This window comes from Sparus aurata, chromosome 13, assembly GCF_900880675.1.
Source record: "Sparus aurata chromosome 13, fSpaAur1.1, whole genome shotgun sequence".
Taxonomy (NCBI): domain Eukaryota; kingdom Metazoa; phylum Chordata; class Actinopteri; order Spariformes; family Sparidae; genus Sparus; species Sparus aurata.
In genome coordinates this window covers 25,556,003-25,575,428 of record NC_044199.1, presented here as the reverse complement: position 1 = coordinate 25,575,428, position 19,426 = coordinate 25,556,003, and the positions used below count along the sequence as shown (strand labels likewise).

Below are 19,426 nucleotides of genomic sequence, written 5' to 3'. Positions count from 1 at the left end.
ACTAATGTAGTGAAGTTATGTCAAGTACAATACGCAAGTCCAGTTGCCATGATTTAGTGTTAGCAGTTAACATTTCTGTAAACCACAGATATGTCCAAGGTTGAAATTTGTACCAAGCATGGCACATCACGTTCCCATTATATGCATATTGCTAACTCTTACATCAGGAGGTGGAGAGGATGGTGGCGGCGTTATAGCAGCCAAAATGGTTGCAAAATGGCCAACTGCAATTCCAGTCACACCGCTGGATATCTTATAGGACACCTGTGGACATTTCCAGCCATTTTTTTGGTGACAAAAAGTCAGACCATCTCTATCCGTGATCGTGGCTACCAAAACAGGTATTTCAAGCCAAACCATGATATTTTCCTAAATCTAACAAAGTGGTTTTTATACATTATTCTGAGCTGAACATAACCACAGCCCTGTAACTAGAGAGAAGAAGAAAATTCAACTTAAGATGTAAGTTGAAACATTAAGAAACGTCCAAATTTAAGTTATCTGTGGTTTTCACAGAAATGACAAAGTGTCATTGGTATGTTGCAGCAGTCATGTTGTTTTAAGAATGGTGGTATATCTTGGGTTTTGGAGTCAATGGTAATCCATCTCTTCAGCTGTTAGACATTAGGATGTTTTGCCCATTCACACACACACTCACTCACACACTGACGCAGGATGCTGACCTGACCATCAAGGGGTAGATTTGAGGTTCAGTTTTTTACCCAAGGACACTTCAACATGTAGACAGGAGGAGGTGGGGATCAAACCACCAAGCCAATGATCAGCGAATGACACACTCTACCTGATGAGCCACAGATCCTCCAATTGAAGACTGGCATGGTTGTGGACACATTTGGGTTCTCAGTTTTTGATACACAAATTCCAACAATCCAGGCAGTACTCTGTCTCCAAGAAGCTATCAGAACGAAGTACTTCAGAATAGACAAAACAGTTGACACTAGGTCGACAATCACCTGCTTTATCGTATTACTTTTGGTACTCACTTCAGTTTAAACACATATATGTGTCAGATTAACAATATTTGGATATTTCAAGGTGTGTAGGAAAGTAACTCAACCCGTTGTGTTTGTTTGGAGCACTAAACTCCACTCACTGTCTTCTTTGTTCAAGGTTGTTCTTTTCACCCTTTCACTCTTCTCTCTCTCTCTCTCTCTCTCTCTCTCTCTCTCTCTAGTCGTCTCTGGAGGTTTCTCTGCAGTCAGAAAACGAGCGGTAAACGTTTTGGCAGCTGATCACAGCCGTCCTATCAGCACACAGCCCTCGTTAACACCTCGCGCTAACGAGCTACAAAAGGCCTTTTAATGTCAGGAACAGAAGAGACGCCAGGAAAGATTTAACAGAAGAACACTTTCTTTTTCTTTTTAACGCTCTTCAAACGTTTTTACCAACAGATCGACAGGCTGCACACACACACACACACACACACACACACACACATAAACACACAAAGTTCTGTTTAAGATCAATTACAATGAAAATGTGATCAGATTATTGAGGAATTTTAATATCTGATAACTTGCTCTGTATGTACTCAGTGTATTTGTAGATATATAGATTTACAGATATATTAATGTATTTTTATGACATAAACGCATAAAAGTGTTTTCTTATACTTATCAGTAATTCATCCATCAACTCAGCTGACTGGTGGATTCAAACCCAGAACCTCCATATTCGTGAGGGTTTTAACCACTAACTTAATGTGCGGTAAACCTACACAAATATCCCAATTTCATCAAAGTACTTATAAACAGCTGTCCTATCAATAAAGGCATAAAAGGGCAAAAAAAAAATACTCATTGTATTTTATAGGATGAACATGTGTTTTTTTTAAGTAAGTTCTAAATAAAGCTGTTTGATATCTGTATTTTATGTTACTTTACACCTCTTAACATTTCAGAATTTTGATTTTTAAAATAATCATCTGTAATTTGTTATCCATTACCTACTTCCTGTTTCCTAGCTCCATGACCATACTGAACAGCATCATATGCATACATGTGTATGCTAAAGATGTTTTTTGTATTAATACTACAGTCCTAATATTGAGCCTTGATGGACCTGGATGTTGGACCCTCTGGCTGCTGTTACTCACATGTAAGACTTTATCCAACAAAGCCTTTCATTTCATTTGATTTTTAAAGAGTTTCAACATTCACATTTCATGATTGGCAAATTAGAAAGCCTTTCGAAAGCTGACAACACTGGCCCAAAAACACCACACATACCCAACTTTGACTGATTCATCCTTAACACAAACTGTACAGGATGAAAAACCTTAATTTGATTCAGATCAATAAGATTGTAAGATTATTAGATGTTTGTATGGAGATCTGTCAGTTCATAATTTTGCAAGACTCTGCTTCCTAATTGGTTTACCACCAATATTGTATTGATTTTGCCTTTTAAAAAAAAATAAAAAGGCCTGAAAAGGAAAAGGAGAAGACAGTTTAAAATTAATGAAAAAAGACAATTTAAGCCAAACATACCCACACAAAAATATATTCATGCATACGCTTGTATACCTATTATGAAAATATCATGAGGGAAACAAGGTGAGCAAAGGAGGAAAGGAACCAAGTGCAGAGTATTTTTAGCCATCTGGTCTGTTTTAGATGAATAAAGGAGAAACACAAGGAAACAGTCTGTGTTTTTGGCTCCATATCACTCAGCGTGTGTGTGTGTGTGTGTGTGTGTGTGTGTGTGTGTGTGTGTGTGTGTGTGTTCACGTGTGTGTGTGTGCGTGTGTTTGTGTGTGGAGGACTTGGCAGTGGCAGAAAGTACCACAGAAGAAGAGGAAGTTGTTGCCAAACCTGCAGCCACGTCTCAGTGATCAGACAGTAATCAAATGTCTGATAATCAGAATCTGATTACTTTTACTGACTTCATACTGTCCGCATTTATTCATACCGCTAATATACGCATATGAGATAGTATCTACAGAGTGTATGGATGTTTTATTATCAGTAGTAAAGAATCATGCATCTGTTTCACACTACAGCTCCAGTCTGACAGAATGAAAAGTTCAGAAATAGGACATGGACATCAAATAAGACAAAGACAAAAGAGAAAGACAAAAGCCTCCCAAGGGCAACATTGGAGAGTTGAAAGGGGAAAACAACACATGTTGTATATATGTATACATATATAGCCAGTATTTAAATATGTTTTTGTTTTAATTTAACTGTAATTTGAAGTAACTCATGTAGACCAATTCAAGGACATTTTAAAACTAAAACTAAATATAGTTAACCTAAAAAAATCTATATTCATAACATGAATTTGTACATACAATGTGTTTGATCGATAATAATTATTGACAGATCAGCTGTTACTCACTGTCACGTGACTCTGTTTTCCTGCTAACAAACATGGCTGCCGAGGATCTGCCGTCTGAATTTGACGTCGTCATTCTGGGCACAGGTAACGAAACAGCTGATTTTTATTACATTTGATTACCTGTATCATATGTTTAAATCCTTCCCTGTTCGATCGAAGGCTGTTCGGTCCCAAACACCCCGAAATCCCCTTTAAAATCGGTCCAAACTGTGGATACTGACTGGGGTTAGCCTTGGCGTTAGCTTACGGCTAACACCCAATTAACTTTAAATGATAGTGGCTAGCAGCTAACGGTGTTGGTGGTGTGTTAGCTCCTTGAAATAAGAGATGTATACAAACATTATCGCTTCAATGCAAGTGCTGATAATGTTTGTTAGCAGCGAAACTCATCGCGGTGTTTTTAACCTCCATACACTCTGTACTCTGATACTATCTCATATGCGTATATTAGCGGTATGAATAAATCTGGACAGTATGAAGTCAGTGAAACTCACCGCGGTGTTTTCACTGCTTACGTTAGTTCGTTAGTTCTATACCTGGTGTTATTGTTTCTGTAACTTACGCTAACGTTAGCCTTCTGTGCTGTTGGCTAGCAGGCTAATGAGAGCTGCTGTCAGTGCTCTGCCCGTCATGTAATGTTATGATATTAGCTATCTGTAAGCAGTCACTTTTGGCTAGCTAATTTTCTTTTAAAAACTATTTTAGTGTTCATCACCCGTCTGCTTGTTAGTTTTTCAGAGTTGACGCAGCGTTGTAAGAGCTAACCGATGTGTATACGTCAGCATCTTCTACTCCCTCATCTCAGGGCATCTGCTGAGTCAAAGTGTTGGGTGTACAATCTGCTGAGTCAGCGTAACTAAACGTAAAATCTGTAAACTGTGTAAGTGATTATTTATGTATTAAATCATAACGTGATCCTGTAACTACATTTCAAACATCCAACAGCCAACTTAGCTTTATGTTCATTTTGACATAGTTGTCATCATAAAAACAGAATCCGAATCAGAAATCCTTTAATGTCCCGCAGACTGGGAAATTCTTTTGTCGCAGCAGCGTCAGAATGTTACAAGAACAGAGCAATAGCAAAATAGACAATAGACAATATAAAAAAGACAGTATAATTAAAAAGGAAAGAAAATAGAATCAAACTGACCTAAATACATATTTACATTCACAGTAACCAATATAAATCTGTCAGTTATCTACGCAAGCACATAATATTTAAAATAAAAAAAATTAAACACCTTGTCAGTATCAAAATTACAAGTATACATCTCGTAAATACCAGGTAATATCTTGTGTGTGTGTCTAAGGGGCCACCAATACAATCTTATTTTCAGGGTAATTCCTGCTTATTAAAGCCATACAATGCCAAACCACATTCTGCATGTTACAACAGCGTGGCTTCATATTAAAAGAGTGTAGGTATTCCCAAAATGTTGAGTAACTGAAGTTGTATATAAAGCAAGCAAAATGTCATTTTCAAAACTTCAATTCGTGTCTCCAGTTAAAAAAGATGGTGCCATTAAAAAGATAGGGTGATATAACACAGTCGCAACTAGGGACCATCATGCGTTGGAATCGCGTCAGTCATGACGCCTGTCACATTACATCAGTACTTTGTGTAGTTGTGATCGCACTGACATAATCTGGCCACAGACAGACAGATGTATAAACACGTGGCAGATACTGATATCAGAGAGTCAAAAATTCCAACATCAATATAACAACCCATATACACAGTTTTGACAATAAAATGAAATGGCGGCAGGATATTTTACAGTTTAACAAAAAACTTTTTTATGTTCAATTACACCAGTGCACTGAAACTGTAAACTTCATTTATAATTTAATAATTATAGATTACTGCAAGCATCTTTTCCTGCATTATGAGAAAAATCCTAAAAATAAATGTTTAAAGCCTGTGTATATTGGACAGCATATGTGCTGTGCTTTAGCTTTTGGAAATATTTTACTCAGTGTCCTATCGTTTTTTCTAAATCAGGGTTGTATTGTCCACATTGATCCCTGTTTCCTCTCCAGCTCTTATACTTTTATGTATGGATCATGTCTTTAGGTCTTGCAGAGTCAGTGGTGGCAGCAGCCTTTTCCAGAGTGGGACAGAGAGTTCTTCATGTCGACAGGTCGGTCTTGATATCTCACATCATTGGTTAGAATCAGAAACACGTGAAACTCAACTGTTAGGGAGCTGCAGGAGTATATGTGGAGAATCAGATTACGGATGAAATATTCCAGTTTTAGTAATCTGAAATCCCAGCATAAAACCTGCCTGACAGTTGAATGTCACTGTGTGTTTCAGGAGGAGTTATTATGCGGCCAATTGGGCCAGCTTCACTTTCAACGGTCTGCTCACCTGGATACAGCAGCACCATGTGAGTATAACACTGCTCGCTGTGCATGTTCCTGTAGAAAAACTACAAACATGTAGGATTATTCTGCCTCTGAGCATGATCGAAAAGATCAAGGAAGTAGAAAAATATGTCAATACATCATCGGATTAAAAGAGTTGATTGATTAAGTACAGTAATGTGTGTGTGTGCTGGTAGGAGGAGTCTCAGCCAGAGGAGGCTCAGGATTGGTCGAGCCTGTTGGAGGAAGGGGAGGAGCTGATCTACCTGTCAAACTCAAAATCAGAATCCGACTCCATCAGTAATGTGCAGGTGTTCAGTTTCACCAGGTAAACCTCAGAGTCAGTCTGAACTCTGGTTAGAGTAAAGGTAGCTTCATTAGCCAGACACGGACACATTCTGCTCTCCTTTTTCATTTTCATTTTTATTTTTCTTAATTTCCTCATTTTTCATTTTGGTTTGCGTAAACTGTAATCCTGAGATAAAATTAATAAATTATTAATTTAGTTTATTTATGTTGATCTCAGTGAGGAAGAAGAGGAGGAGGAAGCCCCGAGTCCCGATCCTCCAAGCATCGCAGAAGAACAAACAGGTGGAGCTGAAGAAGATGCTGTAAAAGAAAACTCAGAGACAGAATCTGCAGGTTTGAAAATCTTTCAGGCTTTGATCTTCAAACTCTGCAGAAAGAATTCATCAGATTGAATCCATAATTCAGGATTCACAGGAAGGAAAAGTTTTAGAAATCTGCTTTTTAATTTCTAGATTCGAAAGAAGACGACACAAAGGAGAAATCGGAAGCAACAGCAGACGGAGACGATGAAGAACAGGTAAGAGAAGAAGATGCTCAGATTTGATCAGCTGGATTCAGCTGCAACTGAAAGTAACATAGAAGTATAACAGAATAAAATAAAAGTAGATTTTGATAAAAAAAAAAATATAACCCACTATGTCCAACATGGTGAGTAATGACCGACAGGTGTTTTTCATCCAACCACACAGGCCTCACAGACAGAGGGGGAGGAGCCAGAGGCAGACCAGCCAACCACCTCTGCTGCACAAAGCCAGTCAGAGCCAATCAAAAAGAAGATCAGCTACCCTCAGCTGTTGAAGGAAGGTCGCAGGTTCAACATCGACCTGGTCTCCAAGGTAAAACAGTGTAAATCAACAGAAAGATTTAGAATAATGAAAGTAACATAGAAGTATAACAGAACATTACACGGCATTATAACATGCCGTCAAGACTTTTTCTTCCTCTACCTCCAGCTCATGTATTCACGTGGCTCATTGGTTGATCTGCTGATCAAATCAAACGTCAGTCGCTATGCAGAGTTCAAGAACGTCACCAGGATACTCACCTATCGCCACGGAAAGGTACAACAGGTGAGTACCTTCCATCCATGTGATCACCTATTTGTCTCTCTGTTGTCCTTTTTCTCTCTTTGTTGACCTGTTTGTCTCTCTGTTAGTTTCTGTGTTGACCTGTCTGTCATTCTGTTTACTAGTGTTTCTCTTTGTGTCCCTGTCTCATTGTCAGTTTCTTTATGTACCTGTCTGTCTCTCTGCTGATCTGCCTCACACACTCTTTCTGTACCTGCCTGTCTTCGTTTTGACCTGTCTGCCTCTCTGTTGGTCTGCCTGTGTCTCTGCGTACCTGTCTGACTCTTTTTTCACCTGTCTGTCTCTCTGTTGACTTACCTGACTCTCTATCATCTGTCTGTTTCTCTATTGACCTGTCTGTTTGTCTTCTGACCTGTTTGTCTTTCTGCTGACCTGTCTGACTCTCTGCTGACCTGTTGTCTCTCTGTTGTCGTGTCGGTCTCTCTGTTGTCCTCTCTGTCTTTCTGTTGACCTGTTGTCTTTGTGACGACCTGTCTGTCTCTCAGGTACCCTGCAGCAGAGCCGATGTGTTTGCAAGTCGTCAGCTGTCGGTAGTAGAAAAGAGGAAGTTGATGCGTTTCCTCACTTCCTGTATGGAGGAGACGGAGGAGCAGCAGGGTGAGACACCTGCTGACATCATCAGTACTCACCTTTCATAGGGGACCCACCTTTGTATTAATGGAATCTATCTGCCCTTGCAGGGCATCGTTGATAATGTGGCCTTTTATCTTCTTTCCCTCCAGCCTACAACGGTCGGCCATATTTGGAGTTCCTATGTGACCAGCAGCTCGGTGACAACCTGCAGGACTTCCTGCTTCACTCCATCGCCATGGTAACAGAAGACACGCCCACAGAGGAGGGCCTCACTTCCACGCGTCACTTCCTGCGCTGTCTGGGTCGCTACGGCAACACCCCATTCCTGTTTCCTGTCTATGGCCTTGGAGAGATACCCCAGTGTTTCTGTAGGTAAGAATCTGTCTGTCTATCTGTCTATTATATTGACATTACCACCACTACTACTTCTGCTACTACTGTCACTACTTCTTTTACTACTGGCACTGCTACAACCACCACTACTACATCTACTTTTAATGGCATTGCCAGTGCTGCTAGCATTGATGTTACTATTACTACAAGTAATGATGCTCCTTTTACTGCTGTTACTACTTTTTGTACTACTACTGGGTGCAGATAAGTACAAGTCAGCTACACGCTGCACCAGCTTCAGCTCCCAGTATACTGCATGTTGTCAGTACTGCATTAGACCTCCAGCTGACAGTACTTTATTATCTGACACCACACACGTTTAGGTCTGTACAGGCAGACAAGTTAGTTGTCATGGTGACGGCTGCTGTCTCATTAGAACAGAGCATGAATATTAATGAGGAGGGTGTCGCCGAGGGCTGCACTCATTTACATATTAGATTATCCTCAGCGGATATTACTGCTCAACTGAGACACACACACACACACACACACTTTGGGGCTTTAATTTGTAATGTTTAGTTTGTCATTTTTAACGTTTTGTAATTTATAGCTGTGCTAATTAATTTTTTTAATATAATGACTGTGTGATATGTCAGTTCAAGTTGCTCTGTGTCTGCTCTGTTTGAAACTTAACTATTGTAGACACTGACAATATATCCTTTTTTTGAAGTCTTTACTTAGAATATATATATATTTTTTTTTTATGTAAAGTTAATAATGTCTGTAAATTTAGTAGTCTTATTTAGAAATGTAACATTTTGAGTCCTTTGAGTTTTTTTTGCGAATTCAACATCTTGACATAGTATTTTATCATTTGCACCTATGGAGTTACAATTTTTACAGTTGGTCTTAATTCAGTAAAAAGACAAAACAAAAAGATGTAATTTTCCCTCAAAGCTGATGTGGACAAAACACACATCCAATACACACTCTCACATACATGGTAATGTTTGGAATTAGATAGCGACAGGAGGAGGCGGTGTCGAGAAACCACAGCTGACTATGATTGGCTGAGACACCTCTCAGTCCAGGCAAGGATGCCATTAAACACCCTCCTTGTCACTCGAATCTACTGTTGGAGTGTGGCAGCTGTAAATGTCACATTTTCCTTCTTGTTGATTTGATAACATTCCTGTTGTTGTTGTATGTTTCAGGATGTGTGCTGTGTTTGGAGGAATCTACTGTCTGAGACATTCAGTCAACTGTCTTGTGATGGACAAGGAAACCAACAGGTGAAAATAATGTAATACTGATAGTACTCAGAGTACTCCTACTGCTCAAAATACTGCCCATGTTCATCGAACTGATAGATGTTGCCAGTGGTCACCTCCCAGCGGTATTGTAGCAAGAGACTCTCCAGTGATATGAAAAGCATTCTCCGCACAGAGCACAATTATAAAAGAGACATCTGCAAAACTGTCCGCATCCAGCCGAGTCCCAACAGTCATCTCACATGAGGTTCATCATCAAATCAAATCAAATCAATTTTATTTATATAGCCCAAAATCACAATCACATTGCCTCAGTGGGTTTTACAATCTGTACAGTGAACAACATCCTCTGTCCTTAGACCCTCGATTCGAGTGAGGAAAAACTTCACATGTTGATGGAAAAAAAACCTTTTAACAGGGTAAAAAAAAAAACAATGGAAGAAACCTCAGGAAGAGCCACAGAGGAGGGATCCCTCTTCCAGGACGGACAGACATGCAATAGATGTTGCGTGTACAGAAAAGAGCAACAATTCACAGTTTACAAGTTACATCAACAGAAAATCATCAGCGAGGTAGTCCTGATGTAAACCAAATGTTTGCAAACCAAATAGTAAAAAACACCAAAAAGTCAAATACAGCTTGACTTCAGCTGTTTCTGTCGTCAGTAATGTGATTTATATTGATGTTTAATGGATTTTGTAGTTTTAAAAATGAAGAAATTCAACAGACAGGTAGACAGGTGTGTGTATGTATGTATGTGTGTGTGTGTGTGTGTGCGTGTCTATGCGTGAATGACCTTCCTGTTCATAGTCATGATTGGACGATAATTTATGATCAGTAAAATATTCAATTTATGGAGAGGAAATTAACATTATAATTTAACCTCTGATCCTCTTCACCTCCTCCTCCTCCTCTTCACACCTCACTGCTCCCTCTCTCTCTCTTTCCCCCTCTCTCTCTTTGTCTGTGTCAGTGTCTCTCTATGATTATTTGCTGCCTCGTCAGCTGCCAGATTAAATGACTGATTGACTGCTGACACACACAAACATGCACACACACACACACACACACACAGGTGACCCATCGAAGGTCGCACTTGAAAAAAATGACTGTCAGATTTTGTCATGGTGACATTACCCTGTTGTTAGCATTTCTCTTTCAAGAACCATATTGAGTGTTATTCTTTGTCTTGTGCTGTTGTAATGTCAGTAAGCCTGCTTTAGCCCATATGTGTTTACATTTTGTCAAATTGTCTTCAGACAGCTATCACTGGATTACTTTGATTCTGAGGAAAACTTACAAACATGACAATTTTAAGGGAAGTTCTGGATGGTCTTTTTTTTGCCCATCTCTAAGGATGTTTTTTTCTGTATAGACGTCAGAGATAATGATATCCTAAGGAAGTGTAACTCACACTGAATGTTATCAATCATGTTTCATGTCTGTGTATTCACATTTCAATCAGTTGTGACTCTGACAAAGAGGCCAATTTGAAAACGAACTGTTGTAATTTAATTAATGTACATTAATCAACTTAATAACATTAATAACAAACCTTTGTTAACTTACTGCACGGATCTGCAGTCAGTAAAAATCCTTATGTGTAAATGCTAACCGTGCTAAATGGGTAGCAGTGAGACACACTAGGAGCTCTGACTGTGTGTGTGTTACTATCATCTGTCTATTATGTTTATGTGTGTGACCTTCTAGTGCTGCTGCTCCCCAAAGTGTGTGTGTGTGTGTGTGTGTGTGTGTGTGTGTGTGTGTGTGTGTGTGTGTGTGTGTGTGTGTGTGTGTGTGTGTGTGTGTGTGTGTCAGAGGTTATGAATGAGCTTTTGTGCGCATCATTATTCCCAATAATAGGTTTCAGTACTGTGTGTGTGTGTGTGTGTGTGTGAGTAAGTGAGACACCCTTGAAAAGGCTGCTGCCTTCAAAATCAATCATTTTTATACTGAAATCACAATTTAATAAAGTGAAATATTCAAATCACAAGAGCTGTGATTTTAATTATAAGTCACAGGTTTATTTGCCGACTGTTGGTTTAACAGACTATAAACTGAGCTGTAGTCAACATTATTTCAGTGTACCGATTAAACAATCCACAAAGTGGATTAACTGATTTGTTGATTGACAGACATTGACGAGCTGATATTTAAAAAACTGATCTAAGTAATTTTTAAAGCTACTTTGTGAAATACACTGGTTCAAGTTTATGAATGAGAATATTACTCTTGTATTCTTTTCTGTTAGTAAATTGAAACTCTTTTGGTTTTCTGTGTTGGTTGGAAATTTGACTCAGTTTGCTCAGATTGTTCTTTGGTGTAAAAAATATCTAAAGTTCTTTGTTCTGCCTGTATACAGTCCAATCAATGACGTCATGGTGCGTAATCCCCCCCACTCCCTTTCAGATGTAAGGCAGTGATTGACAGCAGAGGACAGCGAATCAGTTGCAGCCATTTTGTGGTGGAGGAAGGCTACGTGGGGGCGGACCGGAAGCAGATGGCCACGCCCACCAGGTTAGGACCCACCAAAATCAACAACCGGCCATTACCAGCCAGTTTCCTCATAAAGATTTAAAATAATTTTTATTTTATTTATTTTTTTATTTAACCAGGAAAAAGACTCATTGAGATTAAAAATCTCTTTTACAAGAGTGTCCTGGCCAAGACAGGCAGCAGCATATTCATACATACACACAAACACATGGTGGACAAAGACATTAAAAACACTTTGCATCCAAAACAGCAACATTTGAACGTCAGCTACAGTAATAACAGCCTCAGGCAAAACATCTACAACCAGATGTTTTTGCCTCCAGGTCATCCAATTTCACCTTAAAAGAGTTCAACGACACCAACTCATTATGTTTCAAAGTTTTTTGCAACATGTTCCAGGCAATTTCTAAACATAAGATAAAAATATTGGTGCATGATTTAGCTCAGGTAGGAAGTAGACCTGCTGATGTTGTTGGTAGATCTGAGCAATCTTTTGGTCTTGAAAGAAATCCAAATGTTAACCCAGTGTAAAGCTCTAACTTTAGACAAATGTGTGTCTGTCTGTCTGTCTGTCTGTCTGTCTTGCTGTCTCTTCAGGTCTCTCTCCAGAGCTGTTTTGATCACTGATGGCTCCATTCTTCCCAGTGACTCAGACCAACAGGTAAATCATGTCAATAATGAAGTTGAAATCATTCAAAACATTAATGTTGAACCTTAGTTTATAGTCAAACACCTGCAAAACTTTACTTTGTGTTTACTGCTTATTAGCTAATGCTGTTTACATGCTACTACTACAACTAAGATTGTAAACGTAGTAAATATTATACCTGCTTAACATCAGTATGTTACGCATTGTCATTGTGAGCCATGTTGCATGCTGATGACAGGTCATCATTAATAAAGAGGAACATCAGTCAACTAATTTCTGAGCCTTGTTTTAAGTTCCAAAATTACTTCTAAAAAAACCATTTCTGATATTTATTATTCTGGTTATTTTGTGAAATAAACTGCTTTTATTCTGAAGCATATGCAGGAAGTGATGAGTAACATCTTGGTGAAGCACAACTTAAGCTCAGATAAATCTTAAGTAGAGCTCAGTTGAAGCTCAGATGACACTCCAACATTTGGAGTAATTAGAAACTTTGATTTGATATTCTTTTTAAAGTTAGCTGACAGTACTAGTAATCTTAATCAGCTGGTTAGAGCATTGAAGGAGGAAGTTGATTAGACTTTTCAAAGTTTGAAACTTCAGGTCAGAGGTCACTGTGTCCTTGAGCCCAACAAATTATGGGACGGATGTTAATGAAAAAGAGGAGAGAAAAGTCAAATAAAGAGTCGCTTACTGAAGAAAATCCCCCAAATTCATCTGTCTGAACACACACACACCGACACACTCTCCTCACTAATTAGGTGTGAGTTAAATATTGAAATATTGAATTAAGTTTGGTCAGAGAATTATGATGCTTCATAGATCTTCTGCTCTGCGTGCGTGTGTGTGTGTGTGTGTGTGTGTTAGCCTGCAGTGTTCAGTAATAAGATGAAACTAATCTGGTTTTCAACACTCTGAGGAGGTTTTTCATTAAAGACTTTTGTCTGTCTGGTTAAACTCAGGTGGAACTTTTATCTGTCTGTCTGTCTGTCTGTCAGGTCTCCATGGTAACAGTTCCTCCAATAGCAGCAGGATGTCCGGCGGTGAAGATGGTGGAGCTCTGTTCATCCACTATGACCTGCATGCCTGGAACATGTGAGACACAGACACTCACTGATGTATTTCTTCTTCTCATTGTATTTCCATGACTTTATATTATCTTTCATCGTCTCATGTCTCATCTCATTTTGTATTTCATCTCAGATTGATCATTTTATTTTATCATATTGTCTCATAAATCATCTCTCATCTAGAGGTATGATATTTTATCTCCCATTTCTCATAATCTCATTTTCATAATTTCTCATCATGTCATGTCTTTTTAAAATATATATATATATATATATATATATATATATATATATATATATATATATATATATATATATATATATATATATATATATATATATATATATATATATATATCTTACAGCTTTTATTTTGTGTATTGAAGGTTCTTGGAAGTGGTTTTTGAGGTCCTTGAGGAGGTTTTAGGAGCCTTTATTTCCTTATAACTAAATCAGTATAAATACATGAAATATGTGAGAGATCTGAAGCTGGAGGTGATGATCAGTGAGACTCTGCAGCTGAAAATCCTGCAGTGTCCTTGAAGAGAAACTGATGAATCCGCCAGAGAAACACTGATTAATGACCAACAACACACGCACACACACAAAGCAGGACTGTGTGTGTGTGTGTGTGTGTGTGTGTGTGTGTGTGTGTGTGTGTGTGTGTGTTACGCCTGTCAAATCATCATCATCATCATCATCGTCTTCTTCTTCTTCTTCTTCTGCTGTGTTGTCCTGATGCTGCAGTGTGATTGGTTACTGAGTCAGTGGGCCTGAACGGCTTTAAAACAAAACACCATTTATCTACACACAGGCACACACACACACACAGAGACACTGACAGACAGGGTATGGTCATATCTGCAATAAAGTTTTATAAAAATCTTTTAAATCATATTTATAAAGAAAAAGACAATTTGTTGATTAATTGACTCGCTGATTGGCAGTGAAAACAAATTGTTCTGATTGACATTTAATCCTACTAATGTCATTTATCATGTTAAAATATTTGCTTTTCATGTTTGTCAGGGTTACAGCAGCATAATGATGATGATGATGATAATGATAATAATAATAATAAGGGGAGAAGTACATGCTTACATCAGTACCAATCAGAATAACAATACATACAATAAAAACAAATGAAAATAACACAAAAGTAAGAATAGATGAAAATAACAGGAATAAAAAAAATTAGGGAAAATAGACAACTACAAATAAACAAAATTGGAAAGGATATTACGTAATTTACACATGATATTGACAAAAACAACGGAAATGAGTCCTCTGATGCCATAGAAGCGATGGTAAGTCTGTGGCCATGGAGACTATAAACATCTGATGAAGTTGTTGTTTAATGAGATAATTAGGTTTTTTTTTTGACTCCCCTAGATTTGGTCCATCTCACCTGTCAGTCAGTTGGCTCCGCCTATGAGGACCTGTCGCCGGTGGTTACCAGGATGTTCCACACGCCAGAGTCACATGACCAAGGTAACAGACACAGACACACACACACACACACACACACACACACACACACACACAGACTGAATGATACTCTCTATCCTGTAAACTTTCTCTCCTCTCTGACCTCCTCTTCTCTTTGTCTTTAATTCATTCATCATTTCCTTCTCTGCTTTTAATTATAACATGAACAACCTGCAGGAATGAACACACACACACACACACACGCACACACTCACTCCCACACTCCAGCCTGGAGGATGGATGGATGCAGGTTTAAAGAGATTCATCAGAGGTGATGAGGGAGGAGGAGAGAAGTTTCTGCAGCTTCAGCTTCTTTATTCTGAAGCTTAACATTCACACTGCGGTGAATCTGGAGCTGCGGTTAATTATTATTATTATCAAGGTCTAATCTTCCAATCATTTATTTATTTATTTATCAACTGATCAATTGGTCAAAAAACTGTTGAAAAACGTCCATTAAAATGATGTCCACTATGGCCTCAATAAAAAATACTGGAGGATTAACAACAAAGACAAGAGAATGTTATTTTTTTGTAAAAGTGGAGAGAGCAGAGCTGTCTTTTTTTCTCATAGTAAGAGGTGAACAGGTGACTGCTGGGTGTCTGCAGGTCCTTAAAACGTCTTAAAACTTCTTATATTCAGTTCTCTAAATATCAGGCCTTAAAAGTCATGAGTCTTAAACTTCAATTACTTGCATTTCCTATATTTTCATTAATCAATCTTTTTCATTCGATCTATTTCAAAATAAATCAAGCGAGAAGTGTGTGAAAGTCCACATTTCTGATGTCAAAATCAAACCTATCACTGAAAGTAATAGTCACTTTTTCCTTTAAAGCTGCTGACAAAATGTAGATTAACCTAACTCCCTCTAACAGCCATATTCTTCCATTAAAACCTCCGTGTTTCTGTATGGAAATCTGACATTTTGTCACTTTACAGATCTCACTGACGCTGACATTTATATACTGCTGTAGACTCATAACCGAGAAACCTGCTCCTCAATCACATTTTACAACGTGAGATTGTTTAGTACCATTTCTTTTTTTTCCTTTTTGTTTTTCACAGTTATTTCTGTAACTTCATATGTGACCAAAGTTATGAATGTCTGCTACAAGTTTGTTTGTATTTTTTTATTTGGTTTATGCACAAATACTTTTGGAAATGTTAAAAACTGTTAAAAACTCTCAAGTGTTCTAACAAAATGACAAATAGCCTTCATTAGTTTTAAATATTGAATACTGCCAAACATATGTACGGCACTTTCAATTCTGTCCAAATGTGTAGTCGGTTTATCAGATGTTCAAGAAATTATTTGACAAATGATATAAAATATATAGGTACATTTATACTAAAAACAGCTTATCTTCTGTCTGATTTTTATTTGATGTTTAAATCTTGTGTGTGAAATGTCTCTCTTTCTGCAGAAAATTGTCCATCCGTCCTCTGGTGTCTCTACTTCAACATGGCTGACGGTTCGGGGCTGGAGGCTGAAGGTCACAACCTCCCCTCTAATGTTTACATGTGCTCTGGACCAGACGGGGGTCTGGGTCATGAACATGCCATTAAACAGGTGAGACAAACACAAACTAACATATAAAAACCGAAACTGTGTGAAGTTACTCCGGTATTCTGTCTCTGCTGCTTTGACCAAGTAGCGTTAGTGTGTCGTCATCTTTTGTCCAAAGTTGCCGCCAGAACTGACGAAGTTCAACTACAGGTACTTGTTGTAGCATTAGCCAAAGTTCAAAATTGTCATCTGACAGTGATTTTATTTTCTGTTCAGGCGGAGTCGATCTTCCAGAAGATTCTCCCTGAGGAGGATTTCTGTCCTCCTGCTCCGAACCCTGAAGACATTATCTACGATGGAGACAACACCTCCTCTGCCATGGGAGGAGAGGAGGAGGAGAAGGAGGAGACGGAAGATAAACAGGAGAAGGAGGAGAAGGAAGATAAACAGGAAGAGAAAGAGGAGACCGAAGATAAACAGGAGGAGGAGGAAAAAGATGGTGCAGGAGAGATGGAGAAAGAGGAGGAGCAGACCCTGCAGACTGAGGAGTAACATGCAGAGATAAAGTGTATAAACCTTCTGTTAAAGCCAAAAGCTCCTGCAGTGAATTGTGGGTTAAAGTTGCCTTCATGTCTTGTTTTAAATTTTTATTATTTTTCTATTATTTGTTCTGCTTTCTGTCTTATTTAAATACTGTTTACAGTTTGTTCTGTTCTGTGGAAACATTAAAGCTTCAACATGAACAAACTCTCAGAATGTCTCCAGGGTTTTTTCAACCACTGAATTCTCTGCTTTGATTGGCTGCCTGCAGTGTCACTCCCAGTATATAGTATACAAACTGTGATCCAGGACTGTTACTTTATACTACTGAAGACCTGAGGGGCTAGTGAGGGTTTTTTTGTACGGTGATGCAAAGGTTTTTTTTAAGTGTGAAGCAGTGAGAATGTCATGATTTTTCATGCATGGAAAAAAAAATTCGCTTCACAGGAGAATTTGTTTGCTCCTAGAAAGTAATTGGTTGTAAAGCCAAGTGAAAGACAATTCACATTTTTTTTTTTAAATAAATATACAAAATTATTCTGTTATTTTCACACATGAAATATACAAAGTGTCCTAAAATGTTTTCATTTTTGTTTCACATGTGAAATTTTTGTTTTGAATTTGTAACACACATGAAAAAAAAGTTTTTCAAATGTTGGTTTCACAACATAACAATCCTGAATTTCTTTTCACTCACACAAAAACAATACATGTGTCCTTAAACTTTTTGATTTTTGTTCCATTTGTGTTGTTTTGTGAAAAACTTTGTTTCAAGCATCGAAAAAAGTGAAAAAAAAAAAGATTCTCCTGAAACGAAGTCTTCCTCCTGAATGTTTTTTTTCACTGTCTCGCACATGAATAATACAAAATAATTCCCATTAACTGTTTTTTTTTTTTTATTATTTTATTTTACTTTGTTTCACATGAATGTGATGATGGCACATCACTCAATGGGGAAATACTGATTGTAAGATTAGTGTTGGCTGATATTTTAACTGAAAGGTGTTCATGGAATAATTATTACACTTCATTTAAGCGCAAATATGGAAGTGCAAGTATGTGAGTAACACTGCTGATTCTCTTGAAATGTTTTGGTTGTTTCACACGGTTATTTATTTTTTAATTCACCTGAAGATTTTGTTCCATTTTGTTTCAGACATGAAAAATAAGAAAAACAAGTCTTCTGAAAGGGTTTTCAGCTGATTTCTTTCTCTTTCTTTCTTTTATTTTTGTATTTGCTGTTTCACACATGGGGAAAAAAATACATCAACTCCGGTCCTGAATAAAATCTGAGCAGATTTGTGATTGGAATGTCAAATGGTGTCAAAAAAACCCACAAAGAAATGCAAGTTACCACAACCTCTCAAAACCACAAGAAACAGACTCAATACCACCAAAGAGAGAGGAAAAACTACCACAAACTCAAAAAAAAAAGACCCCAAACTACCAGAGTTTCAAAACTTCTGGATTCAAAACAAAAACAGCATTACCTCCCCATGAACTTAAAACCACCACAGACACAAAGCCACCACACACTCAGATCCACAAGAAATTGACTCAAAATCGCAGGAAAGAGAGCGAAACTACCAGACTCAAAACAACAAAACTATGAGACCTCAAAACAAAAAACACACAAACAAAAAGATATGAGAGTCAAAACAACTGTGAAGAGATGCAGAACTACCATTGCCAGACTCAAAAGCATGAGAAAGACACTCAAAACCACCACAAAGAGATGCAAAACTACCAGAGGCTCAAAACAGTCAAAACTCCAAAAAATGCTTAACCGCTACAGAACCTTAAAACACGCACACACAATACAAGACCATAGTCTGTATGGTCTTGTTGCATTGTGTGTGTGTGTGTGAAACTTGGCAGAAACACCTGAGACTAAACACTCCAAACCATCCGTCACATTTTATTTGTCAGAAACATTTCTTCAAACTGTCCTCAGCCTTCAGGTGCAGTTTCACTCTTTTCAGCTCCTGTTTCTTCAGACTTCGACCTTTAGAAACAGGAAGTGGATCTGTGGGAGCTCTGTCCTCCTGCAGCTTCTCAGGTCTCATGTTGAGCTGCTGTTCAAACCCTCGAGCAACAAACCGCTCCTACCCAAAATCCCCAGGGAGTGACACAGCTGCATGATGGGAGACTAAAGGGTAGTCGAGGCCCACAGACACACAGAAGTCTAAATGTCAGAGTGATTTAAATGTCACCAGTTCATTATTTCATCATTTAACTTCAAGGTTCCCTGTGTTCAGTCTGTGAAACCTCTAAGGCAGACTGTGTGTTGCTGCCTCCTGCTGGCAGACAGCATGAACTGCATGTACAAGCAGTGGACACAATAATGTGAACACCTGAAGTGTCAGTGTTCT

General features: G+C 38.2%; 1 protein-coding gene across 1 annotated transcript; it reads left to right on the top strand.

Moving 5' to 3' along the window:
* The first annotated feature begins 2,061 nt into the window (after nucleotides 1–2,061).
* Nucleotides 2,062–17,267, top strand: chm (CHM Rab escort protein). Its single transcript, XM_030438387.1, has 18 exons — nucleotides 2,062–2,118; nucleotides 3,345–3,444; nucleotides 5,438–5,504; nucleotides 5,681–5,753; nucleotides 5,928–6,058; nucleotides 6,257–6,372; nucleotides 6,492–6,556; nucleotides 6,729–6,875; nucleotides 6,993–7,109; nucleotides 7,613–7,724; nucleotides 7,850–8,072; nucleotides 9,248–9,325; nucleotides 11,714–11,821; nucleotides 12,398–12,461; nucleotides 13,448–13,544; nucleotides 14,912–15,010; nucleotides 16,432–16,577; nucleotides 16,791–17,267. The coding sequence occupies exons 1-18, from the start codon at nucleotides 2,077–2,079 to the stop codon at nucleotides 17,064–17,066; spliced, it is 2,061 nt and encodes a 686-aa protein (XP_030294247.1). The 5' UTR covers nucleotides 2,062–2,076; the 3' UTR covers nucleotides 17,067–17,267.
* Nucleotides 17,268–19,426: the final 2,159 nt, after the last annotated feature.

Excerpts from the sequence above, each read along its gene's own strand:
- chm (XM_030438387.1), top strand. The coding sequence starts at position 2,077 with ATGGACCTGGATGTTGGACCCTCTGGCTGCTGTTACTCACAT. Across the intron at positions 9,326-11,713 it reads ATGGACAAGGAAACCAACAG|ATGTAAGGCAGTGATTGACA; the intron begins GTGAAAATAATG and ends ACTCCCTTTCAG. Across the intron at positions 13,545-14,911 it reads GACCTGCATGCCTGGAACAT|ATTTGGTCCATCTCACCTGT; the intron begins GTGAGACACAGA and ends TGACTCCCCTAG.